This window comes from Mobula hypostoma, chromosome 9, assembly GCF_963921235.1.
Source record: "Mobula hypostoma chromosome 9, sMobHyp1.1, whole genome shotgun sequence".
In the NCBI taxonomy this organism is placed as follows: Eukaryota; Metazoa; Chordata; class Chondrichthyes; order Myliobatiformes; family Myliobatidae; genus Mobula; species Mobula hypostoma.
In genome coordinates, this window is record NC_086105.1 from 83,842,344 (window position 1) to 83,869,365 (window position 27,022).

At 42.8% G+C, this 27,022-nt stretch overlaps 1 protein-coding gene across 2 annotated transcripts in view; it reads left to right on the forward strand.

Annotated features, from left to right (window-relative positions):
• Positions 1–23,192, forward strand: part of washc5 (WASH complex subunit 5) — a 202,281-nt gene extending 179,089 nt beyond the window's left edge. Inside the window, exons 22-28 of one of the 2 annotated variants that reach the window (XM_063058561.1) lie at positions 5,122–5,201; positions 6,461–6,564; positions 8,906–9,035; positions 13,209–13,305; positions 15,188–15,344; positions 16,766–16,853; positions 21,284–23,192. In XM_063058561.1, coding sequence (XP_062914631.1) covers positions 5,122–5,201; positions 6,461–6,564; positions 8,906–9,035; positions 13,209–13,305; positions 15,188–15,344; positions 16,766–16,853; positions 21,284–21,340 — 713 coding nt within the window. In that variant the 3' untranslated portion in view covers positions 21,341–23,192. Of the gene's footprint in view, positions 1–5,121; positions 5,202–6,460; positions 6,565–8,905; positions 9,036–13,208; positions 13,306–15,187; positions 15,345–16,765; positions 16,854–21,283 lie in introns of those variants that run through there. The other variant, XR_010019270.1, reaches the window with a different exon arrangement.
• The last annotated feature ends 3,830 nt before the right edge of the window (positions 23,193–27,022 follow it).

Below are 27,022 nucleotides of genomic sequence, written 5' to 3' on the forward strand. Positions count from 1 at the left end.
GTCCATGCCTTTCAACATTCGAAATGTTTCTATGAGGTCTCCCCTCATTCTTCTAAACTCCAAGGAATACAGTCCAAGAGCGGACAAATATTCCTTATATGTTAACCCTCTCATTCCCGGAATCATTCTAGTGAATCTTCTCTGTACCCTCTCCAATGTCAGCACATCCTTTCTTAAATAAGGAGACCAAAACTGCCCACAGTACTCCAAGTGAGGTCTCACCAGCGCCTTATAGAGCCTCAACATCACATCCCTGCTCCTATACTCTATTCCTCTAGAAATGAATGCCAACATTGCATTCGCCTTCTTCACTACTGACTCAACCTGGAGGTTAACTTTAAGGGTATCCTGTATGAGCACTCCCAAGTCCCGTTGCATCTCAGAATTTTGAATTCTTTCCCCATTTAAATAATAGTCTGCCCGCTTATTTTTTCTGCCAAAGTGCATAACCATACACTTTCCAACATTGTACTTCATTTGCCACTTCTCTGCCCATTCTTCCAATCTATCCAAGTCTCTCTGCAGACTCTCCATTTCCTCAGCACTACCGGCCCCTCCACCTATCTTCGTATCGTCAGCAAACTTAGCCACAAAGCCATCTATTCCATAATCCAAATCGTTGATGTACAATGTAAAAAGAAGCGGCCCCAACACTGACCCCTGTGGAACACCACTGGTAACTGGCAGCCAACCAGAATAGGATCCCTTTATTCCCACTGTCTGTTTCCTGCCAATCAGCCAACGCTCTATCCACGTATGTAACTTTTCCGTAATTCCATGGGCTCTTATCTTGTTAAGTAGCCTCATGTGTGGCACCTTGTCAAAGGTCTTCTGAAAATCCAAATATACAACATCCACTGCATCTCCCTTGTCTAGCCTACTGGTAATTTCATCAAAAAAATTGTAATAGGTTTGTCAGGCAGGATTTTCCTTTAAGGAATCCATGCTGAGTTCTGCCTATCTTGTCATATGCCTCCAGGTACTCTGTAACCTCATCCTTGACAATCGACTCCAACAACTTCCCAACCACTGATGTTAAGCTAATAGGTCTATAATTTCCTTTTTGCTTCCTTGCCCCCTTCTTAAATAGCGGAGTGACATTTGCAATCTTCCAGTCTTCCGGAACCATGCCAGAATCTATCGACTTTTGAAAGATCATCGCTAATGCCTCCGCAATCTCCACAGCTACTTCCTTCAGAACACGAGGGTGCATTCCATCTGGTCCAGGAGATTTATCTACCTTTAGACTATTCATCTTCCTGAGTACTTTCTCTGTCGTAATCGTGACTGCGCACACTTCTCTTCCCTGCCACCCTTGAGTGTCCGGTATACTGCTGATGTCTTCCTCAGTGAAGACTGATGCAAAATACTCGTTCAGTTCCTCTGCCATCTCCTTATCTCCCATTACAATTTCTCCAGCATCATTTTCTATCGGTCCTATATCTACTCTCATCTGTCTTTTACTCTTTATATACTTGAAAATGCTTTTAGTATCCTCTTTGATATTATTTGCTAGCTTCCATTCATAGTTAATCTTTTCTCTCCTAATGACCTTCTTGGTTTCCTTTTGTAAGCTTTTAAAAACGTCCCAATCCTCTGTCTTCCCACTAATTTTTGCTTCCTTGTATGCCCTCTCTTTTGCTTTAACTTTGGCTTTGACTTCTCTTGTCAACCACAGTTGCATCCTTTTTCCATGCGAAAATTTCTTCTTCTTTGGAATATACCTGTCTTGCACCTTCCTCATTTCTCGCATAAACTCCAGCCACTGCTGCTCTGCTTTCTTTCCCACCAGCGTCCCTTTCCAGTCAACTTTGCCAAGTTCTTCTCTCATGCCACTGAAATACTGACATCAGATTTCGGCTTCTCTACTTCTAATTTCACAGTGAACTCAATCATGTTATGATCACTGTCTCCTAAGGGTTCCTTCACCTCAATCTCTCTAATCACCTCTGGATCATTACACAATACCCAATCCACTACAGCCGATCCCCTAGTGGGCTCAACAACAAGCTGTTCTAAAAAGCCATCTCGCAGACATTCTACAAATTCTCTCCCTTGAGATCCAGTGCTGACCTGATTTTCCCAATCTACTCGCATGTTAAAATCCCCCACAATTATCATAACACTGCCCTTCTGACAAGCCTTTTCCATTTCCAGTTGTAATTTGTAGTCCACATCCCTGCAGCTGTTTGGAGGCCTATAAATAACTGCTATCAGGGAGACCGCTTTGCTGAACATCTACGCTCTGTCCGCCAGAGAAAGCAGGATCTCCCAGTGGCCACACATTTTAATTCCACATCCCATTCCCATTCTGACATGTCTATCCACGGCCTCCTCTACTGTAAAGATGAAGCCACACTCAGGTTGGAGGAACAACACCTTATATTCCGTATGGGTAGCCTCCAACCTGATGGCATGAACATTGACTTCTCTAACTTCCGCTAGGCCCCCCCTCCCCCTCGTACCCCATCTGTTACTCTTTTTAATGCACACATTCTTTCTCTCACTCTCCTTTTTCTCCCTCTGTCCCTCTGAATATACCTCTTGCCCATCCTCTGGGTCACCCCCCCCCCCGTCTTTCTTCCCGGACCTCCTGTCCCATGATCCTCTCGTACCCCCTTCTGCCTATCACCTGTCCAGCTCTCGGCTCCATCCCTCCCCCTCCTGTCTTCTCCTATCATTTTGCATCTCCCCCTCCCCCTCCCCCTCCAGCTTTCAAATCCCTTACTCACTCTTCCTTCAGTTAGTCCTGACGAAGGGTCTCGGCCTGAAACGTCGACTGCGCTTCTTCCTATAGATGCTGCCTGGCCTGCTGCGTTCACCAGCAACTTTGATGTATGTTCCTTTTACCCCTGCTATTTCTTAGCTCAACCCATAAAGATTCTGCACCTTCCAATCCTATATCACCTCTTTCTAATGATTTAATATCATTTCTTAACAATAAAGCCACGCCTCCCTCTCTGCCTACCTTCCTATCCTTCCGATACACCGTGTATCCTTGGATGTTCAGCTCCCAGAGATATGCATCCTTAGCCAGGTCTCAGTGATGGCCACAATATCATACCTGCCAATCTGTAGCTGTACAACAAGATCATCCACCTTATTCTTTATGATGCGTGCATTTAAGTACAACACCTTAAGACCAGTATTTGATACTTTTCTCTTTGATTTCACTGCAACTTTATTGCACTGCAACTCATCCCAATGGCTACAAATTTGCCCCATCACCGGCCTGTCTTTCCTAACATCTTTACTGCTCACTATCTTAGATTTATTTCTGTTTTCCCCTGCCTCCACTCTGTCATTCCGGTTCCCATCCCCCTGCCAAATTAGTTTAAACCCTCCCTAACAGCTCTATTAAACTTTCCCGCCAGGATATTGGTCCCCTTCGGGTTCAGGTGTAACCTGTCCTTTTTGAACAGGTCATACTTCCCCCAGAAGAGATCCCAATTATCCAAGAATCTGAAGTCCTGCCCTCTACACCAGTCTCTCAGCCACGCATTCATCTGCCTGATCCGACTATTCTTGCCCTCGCTAGCACGTGGCACAGGTAGCAATCCAGAGATTACTACCCTGGAGGTCCTGCTTCTCAGCTTCATTCCTAACTCCTGGAAATCTCTCTTCAGGACCTCCTCCTTTGTCCTATCTATGTCATTGGTACCAACATGTACCAAGACAACTGGCTGCTCACCCTCCCCCGGTAGAATATTCAGGACCCGATCCGAGACATCCCGTACCCTGGCACCTGGCAGGCAACACACCATGCGGGTATCTCTGTCAGGCTCACAGAATCTCCTGTCTGTTCCCCTGACTATGGAATCCCCTATGACTACCGCATTTCTCTTCTCCCTCCTTCTCTCCTGCACAACAGCGCCAGGCTCAGTGCCAGAGACCTGGTCACCGTGGGCGTCTCCTGTCAGGTTATCCCCCTCAACAGCATCCAGAGCAAGATATTTGTTGCTGAGGGGGACAGCCACAGGTGTGCTGTCCACTATCCGGGCATTTCCCTTCCCTCTCTTGACAGTGACCCAGTTTTCTGACCCCTGTAGCCTAGGGATGACTATCTCCCTGTAGCTCCTGTCTATCACCTCTTCACTTTCCCTGATAAGCAGTAGGTCATCAAGCTGCAGCTCCAGATCCCTAACACGGTCTCTGAGGAGCTGCAATTCGGTGCACCTGGCGCAGATGTGGCCATCAGGGAGGCTGGCGGTCTCCCAGGATTCCCACATCTGACACCCTGAAGAAAGCACTAACCCTGCATGCATGCTATCTAATTCTACAGGAATGAAACAGGAAAAATAAGTCTACTCACCCACTTACCTCGCCAAACAGACGAACTTTTTAAACCGTTAGCTTGTACCATTAGCTGTGAGAGCCCTGCTGTTCCTGTCTGTCCGGGCCAATTCGCAAAGGGCGGGGGGGGGGAGAAAAAAAAAGAGTTGGCGCTTCGCTCTCTCCTCTTCCCGTTTACCACCGAAGCCTATTGAAGCCAAAGCCCTACACTCTGTGGGGATTTAATTTGGTCTCATTAACAGTAGCCATAAAATGACAGGAAAATTGTTATAAACCCATGAGTTTATTTGTATTCTTCATGGAAGGCCATTTATTTGCCACATTCCTGTTCTAGCGTTCATGTGCCTCCAGGCCCATCAGTTGAGCCCCCCTCCTGTTCTGGAGCATTGAAGGATTCCCTCCTCACCCTCACCCTTAATGGAGATTAGGCCATCGATACCCTCCTACGTCGATGGTATGGTTGAAGTTCACCAACGCTTCTGCAAACCATTGCATTCAATATAGAGGGGATTGGCTTATACAGCAATCACTAATAACATTACATGTTTAATTTTGTTTTGCCTTTCTGAATCTGCAACAATAAAAATTTTGACGTGGACAGCTGACCCATGCCAGGATAGTTTGATCTTGTGAATCCATTTGCTTGCTACTTCAGAAGGAAAAAAAGTGATCTAGTTCAGCTGAAAAATAATTAAGATATTAAATATACTGAATAAGTAGGAATAGGGATAGAGTTAGTAGGTGGGGTGGGGGGATGGGGAATAAGATGAGAAACCTATTATTTTTAGAAGCCTTACTATTACCTATTTTTCATTCCATCATCTTCAGCGAATGCTAGCAAAGTGTACACTGCTGCTGTGGCAAAATCCCAGAAGATTTGGTCATCTTATTTGGATTCCATACTGAAGGTTTGTATCTGCATGATATTATTATATTGAGATTTTAACTTAGTTTTGTGCTTTACATTAAATACTGTGTGACAGTGCCCTGGTTTTGTCAGAGACGTTGAAGTTCTCAGCAACAATGTGATTAGACCCATTGACTTAATGATGTAGCAGTTCCCTACAAAGCGGCCTACCTTTATTGTGTATTGAAGGAAGCAAACAAAGACTAAATATTTTCTCAAAGGAGCAGATGAAAATAGCTGCCATGTTGCTCAGCTGGTCATTGTACTTGTTTCTCACCAAAAGTACCCATATACAAATCAAAATACAGGCCTGATGAGGCATCTCAGTCTGTCTGCTCCTCTCCATAGCTGCTGCCTGACCTGCTGATTTCTTCTAGTATTGTGTGTGTGTGTGTGTATTGCTCTGGATTTCCAGCATCTGCAGAATCTCTTGTGTTTACCAAACAGCTCATGCAGTCCTTGGGCAAGTCCGAGGCATTTTAATTGCGCTTATTCCAGCTGTGCCTTGAGCTCCTCAGTGTGAGTGTAGACTCAAAACTGATCCTAAGAGGGTAAAATTTCACTGAGGGGAGTCATCCAGGATACCGAGTTCAGGGGCAAAGAGATGAGACCCTTAGTGAAGGCTTATAAGGGTTATGGCCCAAAACGTTACCAGTTCATTCCTCTTCATAGATGCTGCTGGAGTTCCTTTAACATTTTGTGTGAGTTGTTCTGGATTTCCTGCATCTGCAGAATCTCTTGTTTCTGAATCTTTAGTGTCCTGTTATCTGGTGTAACTGGCAATCCACACTGTATCAATGCAGCAAGAACTTCACCCTGATGTTTGGTGTATGTACATGTTCAGCTTGGTATATGCAGTTTATACATACAAGAAGTGTAAAATATGTTTATGGTTTATGTCTAAGATGACTAAATTATTAATGGAAAACAAATGAGAAAATCTGCAGATGCTGGAAGTCCAAGCAACACGCACAAAATGCTGGAGGAATTCAGCAGGCCAGGCAGCGTCTATGGAAAAATGTAAGCAGTCGTTGTTTCAGGTTGAGACTCTTCAGCTGAAATTATTAATGGAATTGACAATAATTTTAAAATATGGAATTCTGATTCCATAAATTCTTGTCTATCACTCGTTAGGATTAATCTATTAAGATTCTAATAAATTAATCTAGTGTACACCCATTAGACAAGTGCTACTTTAATCTGTTGTGTTGTAAATTTGTGGGATTGACTGAAATCCTTTTGACTTATTTTGATGTGTAGGTGGGGCAGATGCAGATCTTGAGACAGCAGATTGCCAATGAACTGAGTTACTCGTGCAAGTTTGACTCTAAGCATCTTGCTGCAGCATTGGACAACCTCAACCAGTAAGAGCACTTATTCAAGTTCAAGATTATTGTCATTCTACCATACACACGTATAGTTACTTACTGCCCTTTACACTACTGGTGTCAAGGCAGCAATGAAGGTCGTCCGTCTCTGGTGGTGGTCACTTCATCATGCCAGTAGCTTGCCCTCAGTTTTCACTACTGTCAGTCATGCAAGTCCTAGGTGGAGACTTAGGAAAACTGTCGCACTCAGGTGTGGAAGGATTCTTCATTGCTGTTTCTGGAACAGTTTTGTTTTACCAGTCAGGGTTGTTGGCCCTGAGCTGAACCCCCAAACCTGGAGGACCAGCGGACCACTCTTAGTCTGGCTTCTACCCTTTGACCTATTTGGCATGGGCGATCCCACTAAGAGCGAAAGCACAAAGCCCTGACTCCAGCCAGCATAGCTCTCCATTTCGTAAAAGCACATAGGCCTCCAAACCCTAAGACAAGGTTGTGGTCATCTTGGAGGAGACACGTCCACAACTAAACAAAACTTTGTTCCACTGGGGTCAAGGTGCAAAACACAGTACATACAGTCACACACAGCACATACAGTTGCATTCCAGCACATACAGTCAAAATTCAGAATAAATTCAGCACAAGTCCCTGAGAGACATGGCCAGAAGATTGACAGGTTGACAGAAAATATGAGGTGCATGTTCATGTAAGGCAGTATGATGTCACTGTCGCTATTATAATAAAACAAATATTGGATAAATCTTGGATACTAAAAAAAAATTTATGGATCACTGAACTTTAGTCCTCAACACACAATATGTTATAGTGGCTCTGGTCTGAAAACAGTAACACACGCTCATTCACACTCTCACACTCTCCCTCTCTCCTCTCCCCCCTCTCTCCCCTCTCTCCCTTCTCCCCTCCCCTCTCTCTCTCCCCTCTCTCCTACCACTCCCCCGTCCCTCTCCCCTCTGTTTCTCAGCCCATTTGGCTTATCGAGTCTGCTCCACCATTCGACCATTCAATCTTGGCTGATCTTTTTTTTCCACTCTTCAGCCCCACTCCCCGGCCTTCACCCCGTAACCCTTGATGCTGCGTCCAATCAACAACCATTCGAGCTCTGCCTTAAATATACCCAACGACCTGGCCTCCACAGCTGCCTGTGGTAATAAATTCCACAAATTCATCACCCTCTGGTTAAAGAAGTTTCTCCGCATCTCTATTTTAAGTGGATGCCCCTCTATCCTGAAGCACTACCGTCTTGTCTTAGACCCCCCCCCCACCACCATCCTGTCCACATTTACTCTGTCTAAGCCTTTCAACTTTCAAAACGTTACAGTGAGATCTCCCCTTAAATTCTAAATTCCAGTGAGTACAGACCCAGAACTATCAAACGTTCCTCGTATGATAACCCTTTAATTCCTGGAATCATCCTTGTGAAACTCCTCTGAACCCTCTCCAATGCATCTTTTCTAAGATGAGTCCGAAACTGTTCACAATATTCAAGGCGAGGCCTCACAAGTGCCTTATAAAGCCTCAGCATTACATCCTTGCTCTTGTATTCTAGACCTCTTGAAATGAATGCTAACATGGCATTTGCCTTCCTCACCACCAACTCTACCTGCAAGTTAACCTTTTTAGGTGTTTGCACAAGACCGCCCAAGTCCCTTTGCATCTCAAATTTTTGGATTTTCTCCGCGGTAAGAAAATAGTTTGCGTTTATTTCTACTACCAAAGTGCATGACCATGCATTTTCCAACATTGTATTTCATTTGTCACTCTCTTGCCTATTCTCCTAATCTGTCTAAGTCCTACTGCAACCTAAGTGTTTCCTCAACACTACCTGCCCCTCCACCAATCTTTGTATTAACAAACAGCCAACATTTCAGGCCAAGACCCTTCAGTCCTAAAGCAGTGCCTTGGTCTGAAATGTTGACTGTTTATCCCCATGCATAGATGCTGCCTGACCTGCTGAGTTCCCCCAGCATTTTGTGTGTGTTACTCTGGATTTGCAGCACCTGCAGAATCTCTTTTGAGTTTGTGAGTATGACAATATTATTGCTAATGTTAATTGTCATGTTTACCATTGAGTTATTTACAGGCATTAAAATCAGTAAATGCATTTTTAGTTTAAGATATCTTCACAGTGTTGTAAACTCGTGGACTAGGGCATTTTGCATCCAGTGTACTGCTTTTGAAGTGTATTTGCTCCCATTTTGAAATGTGGTCACAATTTGTGTGTTCTCAGAGTTCTGTAAACAGAAATGCAAGAATTCTTTACATCCATGTGACCTTTGATTCAAACTTCTCAGGAGAAAAACAAGCTAAAACTGGAGGTATCTTAAATGGCTTTTTTAGGATGATTCTCTTTTCTGTACAGAGCGCTGTTGGCTGACGTTGAAGCACACTATCAGGACCCAACGTTACCATATCCTAAAGATGATAACACACTGTTGTACGAAATCACAGCCTACATGGAGGCTGCAGGCATCCACAACCCTCTCAGTAAGGTATGCTTGTAGAGGAAATGATCCATTGAGTCAGTGAATAGCCTCAACTTGTGGCTTTTTGAACTGTGCCAGAATCGGAATTTGGTTTATAATCGCTGACATGCTGTATGTTGTGTTGTTCTGTGTGACTGACACTGTGTGTTGTGTTGTTCTGTGTCACTGACACTATGTGTTGTTCTGGGTGATTGACACTGTGTGTTGGGTTGTTCTGTGTCACTGACACTCTGTTGTTCTGGGTGATTGACACTGTTGTGTATGTTGTGTTCTGTGTCACTGACATACAGTATGTTGTGTTGTTCTGTGTCACTAACATACGGTATGTTGTGTTGTTCAGTGTCACTGACACTGTTGTGTGTTGTTCAATGTGACTGACACTATGTTGTGTTCTGTGTCACTGACATATGGTATGTTGTGTTGTTCAGTGTCACTGACACTGTTGTGTTCAATGTGACTGACACTGTTGTTCTGTGTCACTGACATACAGTATGTTGTGTGGTTCAGTGTCATTGACACTGTTGTGTTGTTCAATGTGACTGACACTTGTGTTCTGTGTCACTGATGTACAGTATGTTCTGCGTCACTGATGCTGTATGTTGTGTTTTTCTGTGTCACTGACACTGTGTTGTGTTGTTCTGTCACTGACACTATTGTGTTGTTCTGTGCCACTCACACTATCTTGTGTTCTGTGTGACTGACACTGTATGTTGTGTTCTGTGTGATTTACACTGTATGTTGTGTTGTTCTGTGTCATTGACATACGGTATGTTGTGTTGTTCTGTGTCACTGACACTATGTTGTGTTCTGTGTCATTGACATACGGTATGTTGTGTTGTTCTGTGTCACTGACACTGTGTGTCGTGTTGTTCTGTCACTGACACTGTGTGTCGTGTTGTTCTGTCACTGACACTTGTTCTGTGTCACTGACACTGTGTGTCGTGTTGTTTAGTGTCACTGACACACTATGTTGTGTTGTTCTGTGTCTGTGACGGTAGCAGAGGAAAAGGGCATGCCCTGATTGGGGTCCTTAATGATGGGTGCCAACTTGTTGAGGCACTGCCTCTTGAAGGTGTCCTCGATAGTGGGGAGGCTAGTGCCCGTGATGGAGTCGGCTGAGCTTACAGCCCTCTGCAACTGTTTCCAATCCTCCCCATAGCAGAATGTGATGCAGCCAGTTAGTATGCTCTCCATACACTACTCTGCATTATAGTCATAGTAGTCATAGTCATACTTTATTGATCCCGGGGGAAATTGGTTTTCATTACAGTTGCACCATAAATAATAAATAGTAATAGAACCATAAATAGTTAAATAGTAATATGTAAATTATGCCAATAAATTATGAAGTAAATCCAGGACCAGCCTATTGGCTCAGGCTGTCTGACTGTCAATGGAGGAGTTGTAAAGTTTGATGGCCACAGGCAAAAATGACTTCCTATGACGCTCTGGGCTGCATCTCGGTGCAATGAGTCTCTGGCTGAATGTACTTCTGTGCCCACCCAGTACATTATGTAGTGGATGGGAGACATTGACCAAGATGGCATGCAACTTAGCATCCTCTTTTCAGACACCACCGTGAGAGAGTCCAGTTCCATCCCCACAACATCACTGGCCTTACGAATACGTTTGTTGATTCTGTTGGTGTCTGCTACCCTCAGCCTACTGCCCCAGCACACAACAGCAAATATGATAGCACTGGCCACCACAGACTCGTAGAACATCCTCAGCATCGTCCGGCAGATGTTAAAGGACCTCAGTCTCCTCAGGAAATAGAGACTGCTCTGTCCCTTCTTGTAGACAGCCTCAGTGTTCTTTGACCAGTCCAGTTTATTGTCAATTCGTAGCCCCAGGTATCTGTAATCCTCCACCATGTCCACACTGACCCCCTGGATGGAAACAGGGGTCACCGGTACCTTAGCATTCCTCAGGTCTACCACCAGCTCCTTAGTCTTTTTCACATTAAGCTGCAGATAATTCTGCTCACACCATATGACAAAGTTTCCTACCGTAGCCCTGTACTCAGCCTCATCTCCCTTGCTGATGCATCCAACTATGGCAGAGTCATCCGAAAACTTCTGAAGATGACAAGACTCTGCAGTAGTTGAAATCCGATGTGTAAATGGTGAAGAGAAAGGGAGACAAGACAGTCCCCTGTGGAGCCCCAGTGCTGCTGATCACTCTGTTGGACACACAGTGTTGCAAGCACACGTACTGTGGTCTGCCAGTCAGGTAATTCAAGAATCCATGACACCAGGGAAGTATCCACCAGCATCGCTGTCAGCTTCTCCCCCAGCAGAGCAGGGCGGATCGTGTTGAACGCACCAGAGAAGTCAAAAAACATGACCCTCACAGTGCTCGCTGGCTTGTCCAGGTGGGCGTAGACACGGTTTAGCAGGTAGACGATGGCATCCTCAACTCCTAGTTGGGGCTGATAGGCGAACTGGAGGGGATCTAAGTGTGGCTTGACCATAGGCCGGAGCAGCTCCAGAACAAATCTTTCCAGGGCCTTCATGATGTGGGAGGTCAATGCCACCGGTCTGTAGTCATTGAGGCCGCTGGGGCGCGGCGTCTTCAGCGCAGGGACAAGGCAGGGGTTGAATACATAGCGAAGTACTCCACATAGCTGAGGGGCACAGGCTTTGAGCACCCTGGTACTGACACCTTCCGGTCCTGCAGCCTTGCTTGGGTTGAGACGTTTCAGCTCTCTTCTCACCTGTTCAGCTGTGAAGCCCACAGTGGTGGTTTCGTGTGGGGAAGGGGTATAGTCATGAGAGCAGGTTGGGGACTGTGACGAGGGGTAGGAGGGGGAGTGGAATATGTGTTGGTTGGGGGCCGACAACAGATGGTTCATGTGGGGGATGGGCTGGGGCCACAATGTCAAATCTGTTAAAGAACAGGTTAAGTTCATTGGCCCTGTCCACACTGCCTTCAGCTCCTCTGTTGCTAGTTTGCCAGAACCCAGTGATGGTCCTCATCCCCCTCCAGACCTCTCTTATGTTGTTCTGCTGGAGTTTCCACTCAAGCTTTCTCCTGTACCTGTCTTTAGCCTCCCTGATCCTGGCTTTCAGGTCCCTCTGTATTATACAGTATGTTTTGTTTCAGGAGTAAGTTCATTCATTTGCACCTGTTTCATTGCTTCTGGTTTTGTTACACCAAACTTTGCTCACTCATCATGTTGACAATAGTAAATTTTACTGCTCTTGGAGTTCTGCTATTGTTCCCTTTTGATCCCTTCCTTCTATTTCATTTCTGCAGCAAGGAAGATATAATCTGTTCAGGATAGGTTAGAGGTAGAAAAACTCTCACTTTGTTCCATATTTAGGTACTGAGTGCACCTGTAAGCCTTCTGTATATTTACCCCCATCAGTCATCCTTCTTTGCAGACTCTGGGTTTGAGAAGAGGATGCAGAGGGAGGTGCAAGGGCCTGTGTCACAGTTCATCCTGAGCTGCTGTGTGACAGCCCTAATCTACGGGCTGATCCCAGGAACACACACCGAGACGGACATCAATTGCTGCTGCCAAATTATCAACTCAGTGAAAGATGTCCTTTTGTCTGTCAGAAACTTGTTGATCTGGCAGCTGATCAAGGTGTCCGTAGAGGGAATGCAGCCAATTTGTGCGTTCCAGACCGCAGGAATACTTGCTGAAGATTGCACTGAAACTCTGTGCAGCCATGGCAAGGGCTTAGTGGGAGAGGATCACGATATAGGATTCTTCTGTTGTGGGATAGGGTGAAGAAGCCCTCTGATTATTGTAGTTCTGTACCACATGGATGTCTACAGTCCTATTGGCTTTAAGGGATGTAATGAAAGACTACTTAACACATGGACTAAGAATGGAGGAATCAATAGACATTGAGTAATTTATTCTTGTAAATAATTTTCTTATTGTGAATAAAGTTTATTTTGATATATATAAAGTAAAAAATATTACTTGTCCTTGTACCACCTTAATGTGGTTAAATTGAGGCTGATTGTTTCTGATGGGATGGTAATAGTTTCAGCTGTGCATCCACACCCACGTGAATACTGAACTTTACACTTGGAATTAGACTGTGCCTCTGCCAGTCTATATCATGGTGACTAAACTGTCTTGCCTTTGGTGTACTAAGCTGTCACACAGACCTGATTTGTTTAAATTGAATTGTATATTGACTGGTTTTCTTTTGCTTCCAGATTTACATTACCACAAAGAGACTGCCGTATTTCCCAGTGGTGAATTTACTGTTTCTAATTTCTCAGTTACCAAAAGTGCAGTATGTTAAGAGCCAAGGTAATGCACTGTGTGTTGCATATAATGCACAAAGTACTTTTGTAGTGTAGGTAGGGAAAAGTTTGTTGGCATTCATAGTATGATATAGCAGGAAGATTTTTGTGCATTACAATTAAGATAATAAGCCTTGAATTATGGCCTGAATTACCTTTCTTATTCTGTTTGGGTTCTGATGATTAATGCAGAATAAGTTAGATCTTAACAGAAACCAGAAATGCTTGTGATTACAAAATTTTAACTAGTGGTTAATTCTTTTTTTGGTCATTTACTTTTTTTCTAATTTACTCCTTGACGTTAATGCTGTGCATTTTCCGGATAAGACTTTTGTGTTCCAGTTTTAACTATCTGAAGATAATCTGTAGTAAGCCACCACTAGCTTGTTGAGCTTTCTCAACTTCCATTTGGGAGTACAGTGAGCAGACAGGACAGGGTGGTGGGGGTGGGAGGTGCAGGTGATTTCATCCCAAAGAATTAGAATGCCAGCCACAAAAAGTGATAGTCTAGTGCAGAACACTGGTGCCAAGGGTTTCAACTCACACCAGTGTAAGTTCATCTGTTTGATGCCCTTCTTCAGTGCTTCTCCAAAACAAAATCAGATGGGCTTCCAGTTGTGCTTTAAAAAAATAGTGAAGTGAAATTAGATTCTAAAACTGGAGGCAAGAATCAACCTACCCAACTCAAAACCAAAGTCACCATATATTACCCTGAGATTATTTTTTTTGCAGGCATTTACAGGAAAATAAAGAAATACCATAGAATAAACACAGACTGACAAGCACATTGTGCAAATAACTATATAGATCATGGCCTGGATGGTGGGTTTCTTGATGCTGTTGACTAACTGTTGGCTCTGAAACTGGAACAGTTTTGCACTGTTTCCACTGTGCTTATAGGAAGAAATTTAAGATTAAAATATATGGATATGTTACCTGATGAAATGTTAAATGGAGTGTTCCCTTTTTATCCCTAGATTTTGCTTACTGCCAGGTGATCTAGTTGAATAGTTGCAACAAAATGCAGCACATTAAGTGTATGTTTTTTAAAAAAAAAACAGTTTGAGTTGCAACAAGCATGAAAGTAGAAACCTGTGAAAGTAGAATCAGGGACCATGGATGTTGCATCCTAGATATCTAAGTACGCAGTACAATATGGGAACAAACAACAGGAATTCTGCAGATGCTGGAAATTCAAGCAACACACATCAAAGTTGCTGGTGAATGCAGCAGGCCAGGCAGCATCTCTAGGAAGAGGTACAGTCGACATTTCAGGCCTGAGATCCTGATGAAGGGTCTCAGCCTGAAACGTCGACTGTACCTCTTCCTAGAGATGCTGCCTGGCCTGCTGCATTCACCAGCAACTTTGATGTGTGTTGGTGTACAATATGGGAAACAAGCTTTTGCCCATATAGCAAGCTTCCCCCTTCACGCATCTGATGAACCCAAAGGAACGACTGAGACCAACGGAGTTTGGCACCAGCTGTGCAGCAGGAATTGCCAGTCAGTTTTGAACAACGTAGGACTGTCTCTGGACTTTTCCTTGGGGTTTACTCCCAAAACCTTCCCTGCCTTTGCCCCTTCTGAAAGCAGAAATCTAGACTGTTACAGTTTGAATCTCAAGATAGTATATGTTATTGTATGCTTACTCTGAATTTACCTTGGCTTTGAGTTTGAAATGAAAGCCTAATGAACATGATGTAGATAAGGTATGAGTGATGCTCATTCAGCACGTATTGAGCCAAATGGGTGAACAAAATATCTTGTCTGCAACTGTTGTTAGAAATTTGTAGAAAATAGTTTCTTGTATTTGAGAAGATGATGTTTTTTCCCCCAGTTTTGAAGTATTTGGTGCTTTGTTATTCTGATCTCTCGGTTTGTGTTTGCAGGAATGGTATGTAGGAAATCCACAGATCCGATAGACTGGCCGCCACTGGTTGTTGGACTTGTCACCCTTCTGAAGCAGTTCCACTCGCGATACACTGAGCATTTTCTAGCCCTGATAGGCCAGTTTGTTCGATCTGTAGTGGAGCAGTGTACTACCAGGTAGGAATTACTGGCATTGTGGAAGAGACATTCTGAAAACACTGACTTTGTGGGAGTTTTATCCCCAATTTGAATGCAGCAATTCTAATAACAAAAGAAAATTGTGGAATTGAGGCTGGCATTTGTGCACTTTAATGGACGTGGAATTCAAAAGACATAGAAGCAGAATGAAGCTATTCAACCTATTGAGTCTGCATCATGGCAGATTTATTATCCCCCTCAATCACATTCTCTTGCCTTCTCCCCATAACCTTTGACACCCTTCCTAATCAACAACCTATCAACCTCTATATTAAATATACCCAATGATTTGTCCTCCACAGCCATCTGTAGCAATGAATTCCACAGATTCACCATCCTCTGGCAAAGAAATTCATAGAAACATAGAAAACCTACAGCACAGTACAGGCCCTTCGGCCCACAATGTTGTGCCGAACATGTCCCTACCTTAGAAATTACTAGACTTACCCATAGCCCTCTATTTTTCTAAGCTCCATGTACCTATCCAAAAGTCTCTTAAAAGACCCTATTGTATCCGCCTCCACCACCGTTGCCGGCAGCCCATTCCAAGCGCTCACTACTCTCTGAGTAAAAAACTTACCCCTGACATCTCCTCTGTACCTACTCCCAAGTACCTTAAACCTGTGTCTTCTTGTGGCAACCATTTCAGCCCTGGGAAAAAGCCTCTGACTATCCTCCTCATCTCCATCATAAAGGAACATCCTTGTATTCTAAAGCTTTGCCCTCTGGTCCAAGATTACCCAACTATAGGAGACATCCTCTCAACATCCCTTCTAACTAGGTCTTTCAATATTCAATAGGTTTCAATGTCATCTCCCCTCATTCTCCTGGTAGTACAGGCCTAGAGCGATCAAATGCTCCTTGTGCATTCTCAGAATCATTCTTGTGAATGCCCTCTTGACCCTGTCTGATGCCAGCAGACCTTATTTTAGGCAAGGGGACCAAAACTGGTCTCAAGTGTGGTCTGATCAGTGTCTTAGAAGGCCTCAGCATTATATCTTCGCTTTTATATTCTAGTCCTCTGCAAAGGAAGGCATTTGCCTTCCTTACCACTGACTCAACCTGCAAGTTAACCTTCAATGGAATCCTACATGAGGACTCCAAGTCTGTTTGCACCTCTGATTTCTGAATTTTCTCCCTGTTTAGAAAATAGTCTGTGCTTTTATTCCTTCTACCAAAGTGCGTGACCATATACTTCCCTACATTTTATTCCATCTGCCATTTCTTTGCCCATTCTCCTAATCTGTGCAAGTCCTTCTGCAGAATCCCTGCTTCCTCACCACTACCTGCCCCTCCACCTACTTTCATATCATCTGCAAACTTGGCTACATTTGTATTAAATGAATGATATATCATCTTTAACTAAACTGTCTTTTCACCCTTCTCTTTTGTTTGTTCAGTCAGAAGATTCCCGAGATGCCAGCTGATGCTGTAGCTGCCCTGATGTTCTTGGAAAATTATGTTTATTATACTAAACTACCTAGAAAGGTGAGGAAATGCTTATTTACATTAATGGTGCAATACAGCAGGAAGATGTTTTATTAGATCACAATTAAGGTAATAAGCCTTGAATTATGGACTTTTCGAAATTGCCTTTCTTTTTCTGTTTGGTTTTCAATGATTAATGCAGAATAAGTTATAATTTTCTGCACCAGCACAGCAATTTTGGGAATAAATATTATTATAGAATAACATTTGTAGCACGGAAAGAGGCCGTCAAAGCACATAGTGAAATGTCGTTTTGTGTCAGTGCCAAGGCTGTGCTGGGGCAGCCTGCAAGTGTCACCATGGTTCCAGTTCCAACAGAGCATGTCCACTAAACCTAGCTGTTATGTCTGCATGGAGCAAGAACCACAATGGAGGTGTAGTGTTAAACATCTATACTGAGTCATGTTAGCCATGGTACACACTGTGCAGCTTAGTGTGGGAGTGATGAATTGGGCCTGCTGAGATGAAAGCGTGTATTTGAAACCCTGCGCAAAAAGAAGGGATGAACCATATTGGATTGATTGTGAGAATGTGGTAAATGCACATGTGGCCAATTGATCTAATCCGTTTCACTAACCATGTGTCTTTGGAATATGGGAGGTAACGGGAGCGCCCAGAGGAAGTCCGTTTGGGTTGGACACAGGTCACAGGAAGAACGTACAAACTCCTTACAATCAGTGATGGGAATCAAACCCTGATTGGTGTTGATGTAAAGGAATTGCACTAACCACCCAAGCACTCCCATGCTAAAGCATTTCAGCTTGATCTTGTCATCACGATACTGAAATCTTATTTCAAGTGTTTATCCAGTTCTTTTTCAATGCCATGATTGAATCAGCCTGCTGTTAAACTTCTGAATATATTTCAGATTTTAATCACTCAAAGCTTTTCCTTCTCTCACTATGCTTCATTTACCTTCATTCAGTGTTGTCTTGTGTTCCCGCTGGCAGGTAGTTCAGAAATGGTATCACCAGGTACTGTGTAAATGCGTCTGAGATCCCCTCCCACCACCTCTGTTCCAAGGAATGCACCCCAACCCCATTCTGCTTGCAGAACCTAAGTTTGTCATCCTTTGAAAACTTCTCCCCGGGCCATCACATAGAACAGAACATTACAGCACAGTACAGGCCCTTCAACCCACAATGTTATGCCAACACTAAGATCTAACCTTTTCCTCCTACATAGCCTTTTATTTTTCTAACATCCAAAGTTCAAAGTATATTTATTATCGAAGTATATATACCTTGTGATTTGTCTTCTTGCAGGTAGCTACAAAATAAAGAAACACGATAGAACCCATTTAAAAAAAACGAATACAGCAAATACAGCAAACCCATACAGTTGATGTTCTGGAGCATGTTGATATTAAGGGAGAGGAGGTGTTGGAGTTGTTAAAATACATTAGGATGGATAAGTCCCCAGGGCCTGACGGAATATTCCCCAGGCTGCTCCATGAGGTGAGGGAAGAGATTGCTGAGCCTCTGGCTAGGATCTTTATATCCTTGTTCTCCATGGGAATGGTACCGGAGGATTGGAGGGAAGCAAATGTTGTCCCCTTGTTCAAAAAAGGTAGTAGGGATAGTCCGGTTAATTATAGACCAGTGAGCTTTACGTCTGTGGTGGGAAAGTTGTTGGAAAAGATTCTGATGAGATAGGATCTATGGGCATTTAGAGAATCATGGTCTGATCAGGGACAGTCAGCATGGCTTTGTGAAGGGCAGATTGTGTCTAACAAGCCTGATAGAGTTCTTTGAGGAGGTGACCAGGCATATATATGAGGGTAGTGCAGTGGATGTGATCTATATGGATTTTAGTAAGGCATTTGACAAGGTTCCACACGGTAGGCTTATTCAGAAAGTCAGAAGGCATGAGATCCAGGGAAGTTTGGCCAGGTGGATTCAGAATTGGCCTGCCTGCAGAAGGCAGAGGGTCTTGGTGGAGGGAGTACATTCAGATTCGAGAATTGTGACTAGTAGTGTCCCACAAGATTCTGTTCTGGGACCTCTATTTTTTGTGATTTTTATTAATGACATGGATGTGGGGGTAGAAGGGTGGGTTGGCAAGTTTGCAGACGACACAAAGGTTGGTGGTGTTGTGGATAGTGTAGAGGATTGTTGAAGATCGTAGAGAGACATTGATAAGATGCAGAAGTGGGCTGAGAAGAGGCAGATGGAGTTCAACCCAGAGAAGTGTGAGGTGGTACACTTTGGAAGGACAAACTCCAGGGCAGAGTACAAAGTAAATGGCAGGATACTTGGTAGTGTGGAGGAGCAGAGGGATCTGGGGGTACATGTCCACAGATCCCTGGAAGTTGCCTCACAGGTAGGTAGGGTAGTTAAGAAAGCTTATGGGGTGTTAGCTTTCATAAGTCGAGGGATAGAGTTTAAAAGTTGCGATGTAATGATGCAGCTCTATAAAACTCTGGTTAGGCCACACTTGGAGTACTGTGTCCAGTTCTGGTCGCCTCACTATAGGAAGGATGTGGAAGCATTGGAAAGGGTACAGAGGAGATTTACCAGGATGCTGCCTGGTTTAGAGAGTATGCATTATGATCAGAGATTAAGGGAGCTAGGGCTTTACTCTTTGGAAAGAAGGAGGATGAAAGGAGACATGATAGAGGTGTACAAGATAATAAGAGGAATAGATAGAGTGGATAGCCAGTGCCTCTTCCCCAGGGCACCACTGCTCAGTACAAGAGGACATGGCTTTAAGGTAAGTGGTGTGAAGTTCAAGGGGGATATTAGAGGAAGGTTTTTTACTCAGAGAGTGGTTGGTGCGTGGAATGCACTGCCTGAGTCAGTGGTGGAGGCAGATACACTCGTGAAGTTTAAGAGACTACTAGACAGATATATGGAGGAATTTAAGGTGGGGGGTTATATGGGAGGCAGGGTTTGAGGGTCAGCACAACATTGTGGGCCGAAGGGCCTGTAATGTGCTGTACTATTCTATGTTCTAAAACCATTAAACACCCAAAGTACGGGGTGGGGGGGGGGAGGGGGAGGGAACAAATCATGTAAACATAAATAAGTAAACAAATACCACAGAATCTGAACCACGGAGTCCCCAAAAGGGAGACCACAGTCATGGAGCCTGTTTAGTCGGTATGGGAATCCCTTCGCTGCAGCGTCAGTTCAGTACTGAGGTGAATAAAGCCTCCTGCAGTAGTGAGCTGAACACCAGTTTGTCCTTCGCCCTCAGCCTCAACACCTTGATCTTTTTAATCTGCCTTGGCACTTAAATCAGCTAAGCATTGGTTAGTTTTTTCTGTTGAGCCTGCACTCCACTGCTTTGATCTAGCCCAGAGATTTAATCTGGTCCTAAGTCCACACCAGCAGTGACTTCTGCGGCCGTACCTGCATTCTCGAGAGTCCAGTTCCCCGAATCTTTCAGGATACTACAGTAATGCCAATTCGTGCAGATGCTTCAGAAGTAGTTCCGAAAGGAAATTATGGGCTGCAGATTGAAATGATAGTAGTCCAGAAAAGGCAGAATTAATAGAATAGTTAGTAGTTTTGTTTGCTGCCCATAAAATGTCACCGTGTCTCACCAGCACCATCTTCCCTACCTTGCTTGTACCCAGCTAAGAGTTTCTTAAATTTCCCTAATGTATCTGCATCTACCTTCACCCCTGGCAATGTGTCCACGTACCAGTACTCTCTGTGTAAGGAGCTTACTTCTAATATCCCCTCTATACTTTCTTTTAATTGCCTTAAAATTACACCCCTTTTATTCGCCATTTCCAGCTGGGAAAAGGTCTCTGGCTATCCTCTTGATCTATGCCTCTGACAATCTTACACACCAAGTCACCTCTCATTCTCTGTTGCTCCAAAGAGACAAGCCCTAACTCGCTTAACCTATCCTCATAAGACATGCCTTCTAGTCCGGGCTGTATTCTGTATTCTGCACCCTCTCGAAAGCTTCCACATCCTTCTTGTATTGAGGCAACCAGAACTGAACACAATACTCCAAGTGTGGTCTAACCAGAGCTGTAATATTACCTCACAGCTCTTGAACTCAATCTCCTGACTAATGAAAGTCCAATACACCATACCCTTCTTAACCACCAACTTTGAGGGGTCTATGGACTTGGGCTTCAAGATCACTCAGTTGCTCCACAATAGCAAGAATCTTGCCATTAACCTGGTATTCTGCCTTCAAATTCAATTGTCCAAAGTGAATCACATCTTTCCTAAAGTATGATTCCCAGAACAGGACCACACAGCAGTGGTGATTGAACCTGGGTTTTGTATATTGCAAAATATTGAAAAGTGCTGCCAATTGTCTTTGTTTTATTCTGGTGCTCATCTAATGACCTGATTACTAGTGTGAAGTGTGAAGCGCAGATTCAGATATCGCTGTGATGATTGTACGTTCTAGTACTAATTGTTTGGCGACAATAAAGTATACTATTGCTGCTCTTTTCTTGCCAGGTTGTGGAAGCACATATCCCTAGTTTCATCTTTGATGAGTTCAGGACAATTCTATAACGCTGCCTGGAAAGAAGATACAACTCTGCAAGGAAGTGAAGTGGAGTAAATACTAACATCTGAAATGCTGGAATCTTTTTGTTAATAATCCTGTCTTGGTCAGTAGTAAAGTACTATGAGAGTGAAGTTCCTCTCGTAGAGAATTTTAATTAAAAAGTCTGAATATAAAATTAATTTTTGTACCTGCATTGACTAGGTAATATTATCTGCTAAACCCTCCAAGTAGAAAGGTACAGCTATAGAATCTTTATAACCCAAGTTTTGTTTCTAATAACTTGTAAAAAAAAAGGGTTTATTTGAAGGATTAGCAAAAATTTAATGCTGTCAATGTATTGCATTCTAGTGAATTGTACATTATCTAAATTTGTTTGAAATATTACTATTTGTATTTAATTAAAGACTGGAGCTTCAACAAATTTGAATGATATTACCCTGTTTATTATATAAAGTCCTGATGAAGGGCCTTGGCCAAAAGCATTGACTGTTCATTCCTCTCCAATGATGCTGCCTGACCTTATGAGTTCCTCCAGCATTTTGTGCGTGTTACTCTGGATTTCCAGCATCTGTAGAATCTGTTGTGTTTTTGAAGATGAACTCAATTTTACACTAAACTGTTTTGTATTAGGAATGAAGGTAATTTTTGAAAGTACAGTTTCTAAATGCCAGACCTAGAATATTGCAGCATGTTAACAGGCTCTTCAGCCTGTTTGGTCAATACTGACCAAGATGTCTGCCTGAGCTAGACCCGCTAGCCTGCGTTTGACCCATACTTCTAAACCAGGGGTTTCAACTTGGGGTCCACAGACCCTTTGGTTAATGGTAGGCTCCATGGCATAAAAAAAAGTTTGGGAGCCCCTGATCTAAACCATTCCTCAGCATGTTCCTGTCCAAATGTCTTTTAAAGATTGTATTTGTACCAACCTCTATGACTTCCACTGGCATTAGCTACCTCTTATTCTGTTATTTCTCTTTGGTCTTGAGACATTCATTCTAAGAATTTTTGTGGCATAAACTAGCGAACTGTCCCACAAACGAAGCTCTCTTTTAAAGGGAGCTTTGCTTGGAAGTTTTATTTTCCTTCCTTTTAATTTGACATGTTCACTTATAATTTGGGTACGGTGGAGTTGTGTTTAGCACAATGCCTCACAAAGGTTCAAAGATTACTATCAAAGTATACAGCTCTGAAATTCTCCAAGTAGCCAGGAAACAAAGAATGAAAAGCGAAGCAGCACGATAATCAAACCCCAAATCCTCCTTCCCCGAACAAAAAGTACCAGGGACCCGAATTCCATTCACACTGCTGCCCATAAGGAGTTGGTACATTTTCTCTGTGACCGTGTGGGCTCCCTCTGGGTCCTCAGACTTCCTCTTTCATTCCAGGTTGGTAGGCTAATTGGTCATTGTAAATTGTCCTATGATTAGGTTAGGATTAAATCTGAGGATTGCTGGGTTAGAAGTGCTGGAAAGGCCTACTCTGTGCTGTATCTCAATAATATTAAAAAATTAAAGGTTTTAAATGTTTCAATGACAGTCAAATGGCACTGAACATGAACTTTAAATTTAACCCTTGACTAACCTCTTACTATTCAGAAGGTTGTTCTATGTTTACTAAGAGGTATTACCAACAACAGTTCAACATGATGTGCAGAGGATACTGCCTATGAATTTGAAGAGTGGGCAAAAGTTGTTCAGTGATTGAAGGGGCAAAATTGTATTTAAAATATCAGATTAAATTTGGGGTAGAGACTTGCTGGTAGAAAATTCATCACCCTAATGACGTCAAGATATTAATGATGGGACTTTAAATTTGTTCATTCACTGTGAATAAAGGGCTTCCAACTGGACTGAGGTTGACATTGGTCTTTGTAGACTTTCATCTGTGATGACTTTCATCTGTTTGTCTTTATTCTCCCCTGTCTTCTGACCCTGAGTCTGCACTCTTATAGCCAGGAAAGGTGGAGTGAAGTCAACATCGCAACTAAAGGAAACAACCACTAAAGGAGAGGGGGAACACAGAGGGATTTATAAAAAGAATCAAATGAGCAACTAAACTAATAAAACTTGTATTCTGCAGAAACCATTGATTGAAGAAAACCAAGCAGATTGAAAGGATAAACTGACAGGGTGTGATAGTAAAGTTTTTGATGAGCTCTTGTGTCTCTCTACTTACCAGTGTAACTGCTACAATGGGCATGAAATTCGAGGAGATTAGAAATGATGCTTCAGTATTTAAAGTAAAAAGCCAGGGTGGAGAAGAAATGGTAGTGGGAAATATATTTTGATTGAATGGATTAGATCTGTGCATATTAAAACTGAAGGCAATGTAAAAACTCATCGGAAATGAAACTATGGAAGGAGATAAACAATTTCTCCTTTTGAATTTGGCAGTAAAAACAGAGTAAAACAATTACTTGTAAAGGCTCAACACTCACTTTCAAGGTCTCTACAGCTCATGTTCTCAATATGTATTACTGATTTATTAATGAGGCAGCTGATTCTAAATTGGGGATGGAAATAATGTCATGGAAGGATATGACAGGATACATGATGATATTAACATTACAGAATAGACATAGAACTGGCCAATTGATCTGCAATAAAACTTAATTTAATGCAGTACATTTTGATAGAGTAAGTAAACCACACTTTGCTTATAATAATCTTTAAATAGGTATGAAAGCAAATGTATTATTTGTCATACACTAAATCTAAAGATGACATTATTGAGGCCACTAAAAATTCAAATTGTGCAATGTAGATCATCTCTAAATGGGTAGAATTAAACAGAAGAGCACTTGGACCTTGGTTTGACTATATATAATGTTCCCTGCTTTTACTTTAAAAAGCATACAGAACTATTCAGATTCATTGATTAATCAAAGTTAATCAAAACATACAGTGAAATATATCATTTGTTTTAACAACCAATACAACCTATGTATGGGCTGTGAGCAGCCAGCAAGTACCAGCATTTCTGATCCAGAAATGAGAGGACATATAAAAGCTTGTAGAATTTGGGTTCTAATAGCTAAGGTCTAATTTAATGGAATTAATAATTCGATAGGGCAGAAGTGGAGATGTTTTTACTTAATAGGGTAAACCAGGCTTGAAGCCTTGAAAACAAGACAGGCGTTAGTTTTTAGTTCCAAGTGCTCCTGCCACGTTTTGTCACCCTGCAACCTTATCCTTCAATCTCTTTGAATTATGGAGGACAGCATGTGTATAAATGTCTCTCTCCAGCAGACTTCATCATGACTCCAGAATTTCTACTATTTTTTAATGTTTCTTAATTGTACATATGATTTTTTTTGTGTGTTCTATGGCTGAGCAGCAGTGAACCGTCTGATTGGCCTGTCAGAGCTCTCTTTGGGAACTAGTTGACTTGATCAGCATTTCTGATCTGGCTATTCATGATTGCACTTAATTTTAAAAAAAGGCATTTGTAAATCCAAAGGAATGAGAAATATGTGGAATATGCTCCTGACATTAATATAATTTTGTTCACATATTTTCTGAAAATATTTGCCATTTAATCTTATTAAACGATCACTTTCAGTTGCTAAATAATTCAAGTTCCTGCTGCTCTTAACTGGGTCAAAATGTTGGTTTATGTTGCATCACGATCCAGAAAGTGAGAAAAATTTGTAATAATTAACCTGGAACTATTGCAAAGTAAATCAAGTAGTATAGCGTACATCACTGTACAGTACCAGTGACCTGATATCAATTCCTGCCGCTCTCTGTGAGGAGTTTGACATTCTCCTGGTGCCCAAGCGAGCTTACTCCCACACTCCAAAGGTGTACTGGCCTACAGGTGAAATGGTCATTGTAAATTGTTTCTAATTGGGGGTTTGCTGGTTGGCCTGGATGGAAGGGCTTAGTCCGTGCTGTATTTCAATAGAATAAATAATATGACGCGTAATAAGTTGCTAGGTTCAGTGATTTTTTTTTATTGGTGTGCTGGGATACATGTTGTCTATATTCCCATCACCCCTACTGGGGCATAGGCTGCCTACAGCAGCTCATCAGAGTCCTCTGTCCTGGGCCAGTCTTTCAAGTTGTCCCCAGGTGTGCTCATTTTCTTGGTTGCATTGCCAGGTTTTCTTTGGCTGGCCTCTATCAGCCCAGTAGCTTCCACAGACTTGCGGCCATACGACTCTATAAATCTTCTAGGTGAAGAACCTTTCTGTCCCAGTGATGAGGTCTTTGGAGCTTCTGTTGCGTTTCAGTAGCTCTGGGTTTTTACGAACAGGGTTGCTAGCCCCCTCCTCATTTGGTAGCCATGCTTGGATGGTCCATGGCAGAATTCTACATTTCTGCTGGATCAGGTAATCATTCATTAATATATGGATGATGACAGACAGAGAGAAACTGGGGTAAAGAAATACAGAACAGCAAGAATTTGGAGATGGGCAATTGAAGGTAAAGTCACGTCCTTGTTAAATAAATCTAATCCATTGTCTAAAACAACACTGGTCGTCACAATGAGGCCATTGTCATCTAGGAGTAACACCTCATATTCCATCTGGGTAGCCTCCAACCTAATGACATGAACATTGATTTTGCTAACTTCTGGTAATTTCTCCCCTCACCCTCTCTTTGCATTCCCTGTTCTGGCTCCCCTCTTAGCCCTTCTTCAAGCCAGCCCATCATGTCCTTCTGGTGCTCCTCCTCCTTCCCTTTCTTCCATTGGCCATGCCCCCTCCTATCAGATTCCTCCTCTGACTCTTTACCTGTTCCACCTATAATCTCCCCTTCCCCCACCCATCCACCTTCCCCCTCACCTGGTCTCGCCTGTCATCTGCCAGATTCTACACTCCATCCCCCCACCACCTTATTCTGACTTCTACCCCCTTTCCAGCCCTGGTGAAGGGTCTAGGTCTGAAATGTCAATCATTTATTCCCCTCTATAGATGCTGCCTGACCAGCTGAGTTCCTCCAGCATTCTGTGTGTATTATATTGGTCATTTTTCTTTCTGCTAAATGTATTGAAGTACAATAGAACATGATTTACATTTCCTCCAACATCGAGATGAAGTGGCCATGAATGAATTAATATTGTGGAGACACAAGAGGCTGTAATCAAGCCATGCTCTCTTCTCATTGCTGCCATTGGGAAGGAGGTACAGGAATCTTAGGCCACACCACCAGGTTCAGGAAAAAATATTACCCTACCACCATCAGCCTCCTGAACCAGCATGGGTAACCACTCACTTCAACTCTGAACTTATTTCACAACCTATTGAATCATATCCTACACATCATGTTCTCAGTATTATTTCTGTACTTAATTATCAATACTTTTTTTATTTGCAGAGTTCATTCTTTGCTCACAGGCTGTTGTCGTTGTAGTTTTTCATTGATTCTATTGTATTCCTTTGGTTCACTGTGAATGCCTGCAAAAAATTAATCTTGGGGTAGTATTGGTGACATATACATTGATAATAAATTTACTTTGAATTCTGCTGGAATCTGGAAGCAGCAATCAATGTGTTGGAAGAACTCAGCATCTGGAATTCTTTTCCTCCTCCAAGTGCTGCTCAACCCACTGAGTACTTCCAGAGAATGAGTATTGGTTGTTACGTACCCCGTAACTGGGTTGCCAAACCAGCAGAAATGGATCACTCAGTTGGAGTCTGGAGTACTAGAACTAAGAAAGTTTTATTAAAGAAACAAGCAACA